The 12,804-nt window shown below is 39.9% G+C and overlaps 1 protein-coding gene across 3 annotated transcripts in view; it reads right to left on the bottom strand.

Moving 5' to 3' along the window:
* LOC134617951 (plexin-A1-like) overlaps window positions 1-12,804 on the bottom strand; it is a 307,268-nt gene that overhangs the window by 51,187 nt on the left and 243,277 nt on the right. For all 3 annotated transcript variants that reach the window (XM_063463038.1, XM_063463040.1, XM_063463039.1), the window contains exons 17-19: window positions 9,991-10,084; window positions 8,493-8,729; window positions 2,200-2,343 (exon numbers count right to left, since the gene is read on the bottom strand). In XM_063463038.1, coding sequence (XP_063319108.1) covers window positions 2,200-2,343; window positions 8,493-8,729; window positions 9,991-10,084 — 475 coding nt within the window. The remainder of the gene's footprint in view (window positions 1-2,199; window positions 2,344-8,492; window positions 8,730-9,990; window positions 10,085-12,804) is intronic.

Here is a 12,804-nt window from a genome sequence, read left to right as displayed (position 1 = left end):
TACAACAATGTGTGCTAGCTTCTTGACAGAGCAGTAAAAACTGGCTCTAACCGAAACAGCTGAAGAAGTGTCAGTATGAACAGTGAAGAGGTGACTAAAGGACGATTGTTATTTCCATCTGCAGTCGTGTATATTTCATAGCATGACTTCTTGGATACTCATTCGGTAACTGATTGCAAGCCGTTGCAACCGATGGGCAGCCACTTTCGGATGCCAAGTGATTGCACAGATTGCCTGGTTTAGGGTAACCTCTCTTCAAACATTTCCAGTCTGACTCTGAGTGCCTGCAATCACCAGACAGGTTGCCAACATGTTGGCAACTCATCTGTGATGCATCTCTTTGCAATAGGGGACTGACTTAAAAGCTTTGTAGTTGGCAACAGATTTGCAACTGATTGCAACTTGACTGCAATAAATTGCAAAGTGATCACAAACTGACTTCATCTTACTGCTGTTTTATCATCGTCTTGACGCACCAAAGCTGATTTGAAAATCGCAATTGACTGCGCATTGTCGCAGACCTGATCCTTGTCTTTGAAACAGTCACTTCGAAGCCAACGATACTGCAGTTTCATTGCACACAGTCGCAGTAATTTTGATCATGCTGCAATCTCCAACCACTGTTTTTCCTAGTGTGACTTTAGCATTAGTAATTTCCTTTACATAAAAAGTGTGAAGCTTTCACAGCTCCTGAGCAAGGCCTGCAAACTCAAGTGAGAAAGGTGACTGGAGCTGACACCGTGCTGATGAGTGTTGCTTAAAGGCAGTTTTAACAGTACCTGTCAATCAGCAAACTATGAAATTAACTTCAAGTCTTTTTCAGTGCAGTGATGATTATTCAGTTAGCCAACAGGTAGACAATAATCCTGGCAATCTGTTCATTACTTTAGCATGTTTGGATCTGGGACAATTGTTATTATCATGTTTGGATAAAAAAAACATAAAGACTTTTTTTGTTGGCTTTGGGAAATCACGGAGTTTTTTCAAGTGTTAATGGAGTTTTTTGAGACTAAACAACTGATAGACTGAGAACCTTCATTGTAAAAGGCTAAAAGCCAAAGTGTCTGCTGTGGAAAAAACAGACCTGTGACAGAGTCGGTGCTCTCTGTTCACCTAAGTGTGGATGCACGAAGATATGAGGAGTATGGCACAGGAAAGATGAGTGTTGCTTTGATTAGAGATGAGTGTAGGCGGAGGACTGGCTGGCTGTGGATTTACTGCGGGTTAGGTACATTATATTCCGTGTACTATTAAATGTCTATGCCATCACAGTAAAGTGAAGCTAATAAAAAAAATACATGAAAAATGGAAAAAAGGGCACAGAGGGACTCTCAAATCTAAAACCAGCAGCGCCTGCAGCGGAGAAGTGCTGATGCTTGCACAGCTGTTGATGCGGATACGCTTCGGCGGAGAGAAAGAAATACGGCTTTGCGTCTGCAGACACGTCTAAAGGTTCAACGTCGTCGTGTTGAGTGCATTATGTGAACAAGTGAACGACTTCCCTGTGAGCAGCACTACTTAATGGATCTGACTCAAGAGTACAAGCACTGCAGTGGCTGAAAGCGTGCCGGTCGACGCTTTAGATTATCACTGTTCTGGTTCTTGGGGGGTTAAAAAAAAAGAGTAAACTTCCACCACCTTTTTTTTTTTGGTTTCCATCAACAGTGTAGCTGATATGAAGGCCAATAAAGATCAACATGTTAATTAAGCGTAACATATTTAACAGCAGCCTTGTTGTGCAAGCTCACTGAAGCAGATCCTGGATCTGTCAGAGGAAACTGTTTAGAAAAGACACGAGGGGCTATTCACACAACTCAACAACAAGGTTAGAGTGACATTACAGGCTGAGATTGTCAGACCAGAATATTTCCATATTCATCAACAGGAATTACTGGGTCAGCGTGGACACACCAGGAACAGCTTGTTATATTTTCCGGCCTTTTTTAAAAAAAAATAAATTGCTTCTTGTCAAAGAATCCTGCAACACCGAAAGCTGACCCAGTAATTATATTAGGAAAGAAGTCTACCATGAAGGTCCCAGCCCATAATATTGAGCAACTTCCCTTTTTATATACCACCCCCCTTCGATGGCGCTGATAATGCAGGACAGAAAAGTCAAGCAATTTAGTAAACCAAAGTCGCGTCAGGTCATTGTGCCTGGCGGGGACAGAGATGAAGAGGCAGGAGCTGTGATCTGACCGTGACTTTGTGCTGTCCGGTGAGGTTGGGCCATTCGCAGAGCAGCTGGCTCTCAGACAGGGTGAGGATGCAGGGAGTCTCTCCAATCAGCACCGTATAGTTCAGGCGACTGTTGCCCGGAGCCGCTGGGATCAGGTTACGGCCCTAAAAAACACACACAGGGAGAAAAGTAATGAGGACAGGCACTCGGCTCATCGTCAGGACGCTTTATATGCAGGCCCGACAATATGATTTCTTTCTTTCATTGAACTCCAACGTGAGAAAAATGTAACCATGAGCTTTTCTTTTTACATTACTTTTATTTATCCACCCTTTCTTGACGGCTCACAATGAACTTGTTCAGAACATTTTTCTGCTAATGATATGATTTTCACATCTTTGATGAAAATCACTCCAGTTTCTGCATAACTGACAAGAAAGTCAGTGACAATAAATTTGCTAATTTAATATCCCTTAAAGGATAAAACTGGTGGTTCTCATACTCTTCACCTAACAAATGCCATTGACAACATGACGCTTATACAAGGTCAAATATATACAATGTCATAAAAACATTCATCTTCAACGACAGCTAGGTCCTGCGATTTCTTGACGTTATTACTTGAAATCAAGCAAACGTGTGAAGCTGTTTCTGTCGTCTGTATCGCTGTGAAGGAACATTTCACCAAGGGACATATAAAGGGTTAGGTTGTTGATATTTCGGCTTTTATTTCTATTTGATTTTCTTTCAAATAGGCGCCTCTAATTTCACAATACAAATCAACTGTGGACTGAGGGAGTTTCATGGAATTTGAATCATTAAATCATCAAATAGTTGTTTTTGTCATCAGACAATGTGAAGCCTTTTGAAGCTTCATCATCAGTGACAAGTAAACCCCAACGCTGTGCTAATATGGGACTTTTGAGTTTTTAAAATTGCTGTTCCAATTATTGAAAGGGGTAAAAAAAATCTAATAAACATAAGTTACTATGAAAAACTCACAACCCCAAAGTTTTTCTTTGGACATTGGCTGTTTTATCACTCATTTTCAATCCTGTCTTTTTATCTGACCATTTTCATTTTTAAGACACTTAACACTGACCTACCTATGAATTATTCATAAAAAAGTCACTATTAGTCAAAGGAAGAAACAGTGTTCTGTCTACGCATAACAGACAACTTAGCAAAAAATGTTACACACACATTTTTTGCAAAGCACAAAGACTGTGAAAAATACCAAAGATAAGAGTCGGGCAGACATTAAATTGTATTTTTTGTACTGACAAATTCCCAAAGAGCTATTATCCAAAAACTTGGCATATCTCGACATGTCATGCAGTGTGTCCTTAAAGAATTAGAAGAAAGGTGTCAAGTGGAAGACAAAAGAATAAGTGGCAGAACTAAAAAGCTGTCTGCAACGGATGAACAGCATCTGAAAGTCATGTCCTTAAGACCTGACACAAAACCATTAACTGGACTATCAACATGGGACCATCAGCTGAAGGGCAAGCATCAAACCCTTCACCTGATCTGTTTACAGTTTTCCGAAGCCTCGTTAGACATAGTCTCAATGGAAGAATGGCTGTTCTCAAGGAAGGAAAACAGAGAGAGGTATGGAAAGGTATCAAATTACACAAGAACTGGGCTGAAAATCAGTGGTGACAGGTCTTATGTAGTAGTTGGGTCAAATCATTGTGAATGTGTATGGAAGACATCGGGACAGAGGTACAACAGTGAGGGTCTACAGCCATCTTTAAAACATGGTGGAGGCCATCTGGAAAGTGTCTGATTGGCAATGGCTTCATTTTGTAGGATTAAAATCATCCCCCACACACTGCCATGCCGTACAAGCATCCTTGGATAGAAAAAAAACACTATGAGTCATGGATTGGCCTCCCCAGAGCCCGGAATTCACCATTAGTGAAGAAGTGTGGGATCATCTTGTCAGAGAACAATAAAAACAGGAAGTCAACGTCCAAAGAAGAGCTTTGAATGTCCTGGAGATCTATCCTGAAGACTAGAAAGCTTGCCAAACAAAGTTCAGTGTTGAAGAATAAAGGTGCTCATACCAAATGTTGACTTTTCAATTTCCTTAAAATTGTAAAAAGTCTGTTTTTGCCTTATATACTGCCTTAAATCACTGCACCTTTTCCTATTTTGAAGCGAAATGTAAAGAAATGAAGGAATGGCTTAGTGGCTTTGCACATTACTGCATAAACCCAGTCATTTTTCTCCCAAATCCTTTGATTATCCTAAAAAAAACAGGGTCAGGGTTACAGTTGCTTTTCATCATTAGTAATATCTTAGACCTCACAGATTACTGCAGCAGTTTCCAAGCATCAGTTGGTGCTTGTAACTGATACTCCAGATACAGCGCTTTTTTTTGGATAGTTCTAATTCTGTTTTTCTTGGACTTGGACATTACTTTCAAGCCAAACACTCAGGAAATAAGTGTGATATAAGTTTAGCAAACCCTACTGTATGTATACTAGAGGAAATAATATTACTGGGGAGGCATACAAACCCACACAGATTGTTTTTTTTCTTATGTCCTGTACTCAACACAAAGTCTGCACCCTCAAGGTGTGTAAATTCTAACATTTGTCAATTTCCGTTCCAGTCTTTCATTTCAATATCTAGTGCGATTTGATATACACTCTGCCTGTGATGGAAGGAGGAGGCAGTTAGTGGTGTGAAAAGAAGGAACCGGAGTTAACAGCAAGAAAACATGGAAGAAAAAAAACAAATACAGGGGGAGAGACGAATACAAAGAAAACAAGGCTGATAGGAAATGTGGTGAGAAAAGGCACGAGCGGAGAAAGAGATTACGAGAGAGGTAGGAAAAGATGAAAGGGGCGCGCTCGAAAATGAGAAAGAAAGGGAACGAACGTGAAAACAGAGCGAGCGAGTCAGACAGACAGAGGACAGGAGTGAGAGAGGAGATAGCTGCGGCATCTCCCGCTGGCTTAGCAGTGGGTCACAGAGACAGACTCCGTTTTCCAATCCCATCGTCTCTGCAGGCCGCCACCCAGCCCCGCTCTGCAACCCTGTAAACATGCATCCCATTCCATCTCGCAAACTCACACACACACACGTGCGCTCACAGCTTCCTGGCCACATACAGGCAGAGTTCATGCCAAACAAGCACTGGAGTTGCAGCCACACACAGAGCTGTTGCCACACATAAACACAACAGGCAAGAAGCATCATGCAGGGACACGCTCTCAAAAACACACAAGCACACACATCGAAGCACTCACAAACCACCAAGACCAGATGAATGTTTATTTTTTTATTTCTCTTTCTCCTCCTTCTTCTTTCTCTCTCCGTCTCACTAACATTACCTCAGTAAAAACACACCCGACACTACAGATGAGAAATTAATTGCGTGACAGGCGCAGTGCACGCATCTGAGGAACGCTACCCCCACATCCCATCTCGCCAAATTGCATTTTTGTCCATCTCATCAGTGCTTCCAGTGGGTAGGCAGTTTCACCAACAAGCCAAGCAGGAGATTTGGCAATTACTGAGAGGCTCACTGCTAATAAATTATCATTTAAGAAATAAATTACGGCGGGTACGCCGCTTTCAATCTCTTTATGGAAATAAACAGCGTAGCGCACTCTCTCTGTGATAACATAAGAGATAGTCAAGGCACACTCGAGCCAAAGCTACAGCACATCGGCGTGACACTGATCTTTAAAGAAATGTATTCTGCTTTGTGTCTTTACAGTATGTGCGCTCTCCGTAGAGCTTACTTACGCTTTAAAGCCCATATTTAAAAGGACGGAGTGCACCTTTTGTCTCAACCCGGCTCAGTTTTTTCTCCACCGATTATTTTAATATCATAAATATATTCTCTCCGAAACAGCCGCGTTAATTCCTTTTCAGCTACTCTCGGGCTAAACATTTCAGGTGAGCTGGGTGAGATAATGCAATGAGGCATATGCACAACTCAGAAAGTCCCAATTAATTTCCCATACTTATATCCAATCACAGTTAATGAAAAAAATAAATAAATAACTGAAAACCAATGTAATCCAAACCTCTAGGCCTGTGTGTTTCCATACTGGCCTTTCAGCTCCAAAAAATTAATTACACAAATTGAAAGAACTGCTATTTAACAGACCTCAAGGCTGTGGGCGAGGACAGTAGTCAGTGAAGCTGCTGTTACTTACTGAAGGACGGATTCTGGCCTTGGTGTGTGTTGACATTTGCTTTCACCTGTCAATTATGAATTTGTGAAGGGTTTTTTTTTATTATTTTTACCAAAAGGCCTTAACACACTTGAAAGTTTTTTCTTTTTCTTGTAAGAAGAAAAACAGCTTGTAAGAGCGTGTTTATGTGTGTCCCTCAAAGCTGGTTTAGCCATTATTAACAGAAGACAAGTTCAGTATGTTTGAAACTTTTGTGGTTAATATGAGAGTAAAAAACCTTGGTAAAAAATGAAATGAATGGTTTAAATTAAAAAACAAAAATATAGTTCTTTGGTTTATTTTTGTGTTCTACAGAGTTCTTCCTTTACAGAAAGTAACTGTCACTCATAACACCCTCCGTCAACACCAGTTGTCAAATCAGAGCAAAGCAATCGACGCTAGCCATGGCAGGCCTGTCAAGCTTTGAAATTCCTGCATACAAGCCTCTGGGAGACATGCTGACCTTTAACAAGCCTAGAGAGTGCCGTGCTTTGTTGACTTTCATCAACCAAAAGTATAAACACAGAAGTGTAAGATATGGGTAAAGCAAAGGCCCTCTTTAATCTGGTCTAATATAAAGCACAACCTTTAGCATACACAACCTAGTTAGCTATTTAGCTTTAGCTCGTTAGCTTACTACTTACAAAGATACCTAAAAGTTTCTGTCAGGGTTTAGTACAAATTTTAGTTTTTCTCCTTGGCTCAGAGTGATTGCTGACATGAACTTTGCCAAACACATAGATTAATCGTTGCTCTAAAAGCCTGTTCTCTTAACATGCTAAAGTGCGATAACGTGCCAATTGAAATGCTGTCATTTTAATGAAGTTAATTCTTTTGAGGCTCTTGCACTCTGTCACCTTGTAAGGGGATTTGCATGGATTTAGATCTAAATGGTGAAATTTATCAAAGCTAATCAATTATCATATTTAAGTAAGTTGTGTGATAGCTTAGAACAGTGATGCCCAAAGTGTGGTGATCCACAAAGGTACATAAGGTAGACAGAAATAACAGGATTTGAGTTTGAAATTTCTGTTGTACAGAAATAAGTATGTATAGTTACATAGTGATATAAAGGTATCTATTTATATAAAAAGAAAACTAAAAGTGGTAACAGGAGGTAGCTGGTTTATGATATTGCTATTTTTAAATGTATTGTTCTCACACTGAAGTTTGTTTCCCGGTGGCAGGTGGGTCACACATTGGCCTTAACACTTTGTATATGACTGGGTAGCTTTAGCAATTTATAACTGACAGCCCGTGTTGTTTATGATTTTCGAATACAAATTTCAAGGAAGCATATCACTTTCTCTTTTATTTTGATTGGAGTAAATATTTAAGATTGGCTGGGATTTCATGGTTTTAAGTTATATATGACTCCATAATCAACTGAAAAATGAAAACTAATTAAAAAAAAACCTAACAAACATGGGTTCGTCTTTATTTAATCAGTAGTCATTACTTAGAAATGAGAAGGAATATTGTCTATGAAGGTGTGAAAGAAAAATAAAACCTAATAATGACTGATCTCTGATATCTGAGTGGTAAATTAAGAATGTCTTACAAGTGTAGGAGCAGTTATAAAAAAGGCATGGCCTAACAAAAATGTAATTAAATTCTTTTTTTTAAATCAGACATGACCTGACCGATCGATACAAGCTCGGGGAAACCTTTTAGTCCCTATCAGCCAATACTAGATAAAAACTGTTGATTCCACAATGGGGGGAAAAAAACTAAATAAATGTTCTCTTTCTACTTCCCACTGCACGAAAGTTTTTCATATAAAGAGTCAAGTGAAAGAAAAACACCTCTTTATACACCTCCAACCAAAGAAAGTAGTAAATGCGGCAACTTTTAATTCTGTGTAGGTGTCAAAAGCCTTATTCCCATTCCACTTAAAGGTAAGTAAAAGGTGTCCAAAGGTAACATTAATGTGTACTTGAATCTCTTTTATCTTCACAGCTGCATTATACAGTGTGTCCCTGACAAGTTAAAAAGTATATACGAAGCCTCCTAGTACTGTGCCAATGCTAGACAGTGTTAGACAAAAACCTCAGATCAAGCAGACCGAGGAAATAAGCTGAATGGTACAGCCAGCTGGAGAAGTGTTCCTTTCTGACCTTGAGAATAAGTGGCGATGTGGGTTTGAGCTCCAGTATCCCAGAGGGACTCAATGGTTCAAACACCGGGTCGGGGTAGTAGCTGAATGTCTCGTTGACCACCACCAGAGCATTCACGTTGTCCATGTAGAACCCAATCTCATCGGGACCGGTGCCAGTCTCGGAAAAACCAAGCTCCGAGTCAGCCACTGACGGAGCGAGGCACACCATGACTGAATTGTTATACACTGTGCAGTTCTGAAAGTGAGACATGAAAGAGAAATGTTTTTAGTCCTGCTGTGCAGCTACCATACACAGTCGAATCTAGATTGGGACAAATCTCAAACACTTAAATTGCTAAACACTTAAACACTAATGTTGTTGTAGTTTTATTTACAAGGTGGTTACATGCTGAGTAAAAAAAAGGCAGAATTGCCTCTTTTAGAAATAACCTGCAGGCTATAATTTTCTTTTTAAATGGATCTGTTGGGCATAATAACCCATCCTTTTTAAAGTCAATGCCCTGTGAAACTACAATGCTGTTAGGCCTATTGGAAATGTAAATTGGTTGCAAATTTATGATCAACTGTTAATAACGGGCAATGTGCTCCGTGCCTTTGCTTGTACCTGGGAGTGTATTTACACCATTGCTTTGGAGAATACATGAATACATGATGTCATGGCCGTGTTTGCATTAATTTATAAGACTGCTTGGCTACTACGGTCTTAGATGCAACACATTTTATTATTAAATGTAACAGCAAAGTTTAAATTATGCCTTTTTTCCTTGTAATGGATTGCCTATCATACACGTATGTCTGCAGTCTTGCAAATAGCAACCCAATCCTGGACTGGAAGTAAGAAAAATGTAACTGTGATTTGTTGTTCAAAAGTCCTTTAAGTGCAAAGTAGCGCTTTGATAAAAGCTGTTTGAGATGCATCCTGTAGGCTGTTTCCCCTCCATAAATGACAGCTTTATCCGCAGATTGAAGTGCATTAGTGTTGTTTGTGGTTTAGTCCTTAACCCTGACAACTACAAAGATTCAACTCATATTGACAATCACCAAAGTCCTTTGTGGACATTGTTAATAGAAGAGACGAAATTCCTCAGCTCTTCAAACAGGACGTGAGGTTCTGTGTGGATTTTCTAGCTCTAGCCTCACTAAAGCATGCGTAGCCTCTGATGCTGTCTCTTTTTTTTTCTGTAAAACTCTGCACAGTGAGGTGACATTTGAAAAGCTTTATGGCCCGGGGTAGCGTTAGATGTCTGAAGCTGGAGCTGCCGAACGAGGAGTCGTGAGCAACACTCAGAGACAAACTGTCTGCCACCTTCAGCGGCACATAGAAGAAGCTTTTTGGAAATGTGCTGTTGTACACAGAGAGGTCTGTTTCAGAGTATTTGTCAGTTAATGTATGTATCTAGGTGTATATCTGAATAATGTATACAGTAAACACTCTGCAGCTGGGTGTTAGCATTGATGCTTGTGCATGCTGGTGTGTCAGTCACATCAGTACTCACATGAAAGGACTCTGCCTGTCCATACTTGGCCCTGATCTTTGGCTCTCGGATGGTTGCGAGGTTGGTCCCGCTCACTGTCAGCAGAGTTCCACCACTGTGAAACAAGAAGCGAGCAGATATATATTATCTGCCTCAATCTGTTTGCAATCACATGAAGATTACTGCAGTGAGCAGTCATGTTCATATGATTCATTGAAATGAAGTGATATATGCTGGATAGATGGATGATAGTCACCCAGAGGTTTAGACAACAGATAGAATGCTGAATGGACAGGTTCTTATATGCCGTTTTTCTATTCTATCTGAGCACTCAAAGCACTTTATACAACTTGCCTCATTCAAAAACGCACTTTTTTAATGCAAGTGCTTACTATCACATTCACAGAGCAACCAGGGTTAGTATCTTGCCTAAGGATATTTGGCATGTAGACTGGAGCAGCTAGAAATCAAACCACCAACCTTCTTCTCAGCAAAAAGACCTGCTCTACCTCTTGAGCTACAGACTCTCCAGGTTGAATAGTGAGAAACTTAAAGGGACTTCTGCTCTCTTAAAGCAAGACCACAATCCATAACCTTAACTATATTCTACCACAAATATGTTGTTTTGAATAGCTACTCATTTGTTTGTATTTTGCTATATAAAGAAAAATCTTGTCATTTTTTAAAGTGGCCTTGATAGTATACCTGATCAGTTTACCCATTTAACTCTGCTGTATGATTAACTAACATTGTGTCTACACATAAAAATGAGCAATTTAATTTTTAAATTATATCTTTAGCTGATGCTCTATCTACTGTTTGCTGTTGTAGCTCAGGAACAACAGCAAGGGTCCACAGCTGTGTTTAAAACACAGTGGATGCTCTGTCAGGTTTGGGGCTGCCTTTCAGCCAATGGTGTTGGACATCTTGTCAAAATCAATTGAGTTATAAAAGCAGAAAACATCAGATTTTGATCCACCAAACAATAAAATTGGAAAAGTGTCTGACTGGCAACAGCTTTGGTTTCAGCACGACAATGATCCCAAACATATGCAGCTAAACAGAAAAACACTGTCACTCATGAATTGACCTCCACCTAATGTTAACCCTGGACTTCATTGTTATTAAAGAAGCGTGGGATCATCTTTACAGAAGATGGAACAAAAGGCAGCTGACATCCAAAGAAAAGTCCTTTGAGAAGCCTGACGAACCACTTAAAGAAAAGATAAGGAAGCTTGCCTAAGAGAGTTCACACTGTGTTGAAGAATTGGGCCCAAACCATTACTTGGTCAATGTTTGTGACTTTACTAGTTTAATGACGGTACACATTACAGTGAACACTTTACAGAGACACGGTGCAGCAAGACTGTATTTTGCTAATTAGAAGTTTAAATTATTCAACAAATGTTTTTCATGATGTTCAAAGAAAGTGTAACCCAGGCAACACACTGCTTAATCCAAAAATATATTTATTTTCGCTTATTACTATGATGTTAGTCTAATTCCTTCAAGGCAGATTTGATTAACATGAAAAATTATTTAAGGAGCAGAATTAATACTGACATTTGCAGGAACATTTTTTTTCCTCCCTTCTTAAAACGGTGCAGTTCGGCACCACTTTCCAGCTTTTTTGTTAAACACTTCGAAAGCTTTCATGAAATGTTGGAACAGTTTGACTACTTTCTAGGAATTAAAGAAAGTTTGCTTCAAGCTTAGGGTAGAGTACCATGGGCACCAGGGAGGATTTCGAAAATCATCTTTATAGGAGAATTTACAACACAAAATAAAAAAAGGAGAAACAGAATGTAAGATCCACTATAGCAGAGGTGGGGAACTAAAGGCCTCGAGGGCCGGTGTCCTGCAGGTTTTAGATGTGTCCTTGATCCAACACAGCTCATTTAAATGGCTAAATTACCTCCTCAACATGTCTTGAAGTTGTCCAGAGGCCTGGCAATGCCAACACTAATCATTTGTCTCAGGTGTGTTGACCCAGGGTGATATCTAAAACCTGCAGGACACCGGCCCTTAAGGCCTGGAGTTCCCCACCCCTGCACTATACATACAAATCTATCTACAGTCACGGTGTTGCCTTGAGCAGGTGTACTGGACTGAATACAGTAAATCGCCATGGCAGAATTTAGCTGAACTGCCAGGCGTAATTTCTGATACTGTCGGTGCAGGTCAGACCATCTTGTTTAAGAAATGTTTGTTTATTTAAGTTATTTTAAAAATTCTTTATTTTTCGCCATGTCTGACGATGCATGTTGGTGTCAAGCAATGTCTATCTGGTTATCATATCCTTCTGGTCAAAGTGGCCAATATTCAACTGCATCTCTTTTTGCTGTTATCCAAAGTGATTGGTGGTCTTCTCGTGATGATCCTCAATGCGAGAGAGTCATGAAGTTCATGGAAAATATAAAACCTTTATCACAGAGGGCTCTTGCCACCTGTAAAGGGAATGGAGTTAGCCTTACATTTTCACAGCTACGCTTAAATTGGATTTAGAAGGTTTTTTCAAACCTTTCTTACCTTCTCAACGCTCACCTTGTTTTGCAGTTGCAGTTTGTGCACCTGTGTGCTGTCTTCCTCTAGAAGATCAGCACTTTCACCGCTGCTGGGCTATCTGTGCCACTGAGAGATATTGTTTCTAAGACCCACTATCATGTGTCTTTCTACAAGATTCTCACAGTCTAGAGGGGTTTGTATTGTAGTTCCTATCACTGCTGTCTGAAATAAAAGGCTGGAATAAAACCATGTATTTTGAAGAAATCACAAACATCGTATACCTCCCTAACCACACATGGATGCTAAGGTATTTTTGCAAACCCAAAAACA

Source organism: Pelmatolapia mariae, linkage group LG20 (genome assembly GCF_036321145.2).
Source record: "Pelmatolapia mariae isolate MD_Pm_ZW linkage group LG20, Pm_UMD_F_2, whole genome shotgun sequence".
Classification (NCBI taxonomy): Eukaryota; Metazoa; Chordata; class Actinopteri; order Cichliformes; family Cichlidae; genus Pelmatolapia; species Pelmatolapia mariae.
Note: the sequence above shows the minus strand (reverse complement) of the source record. Positions and strands in the feature narration are given on the sequence as shown.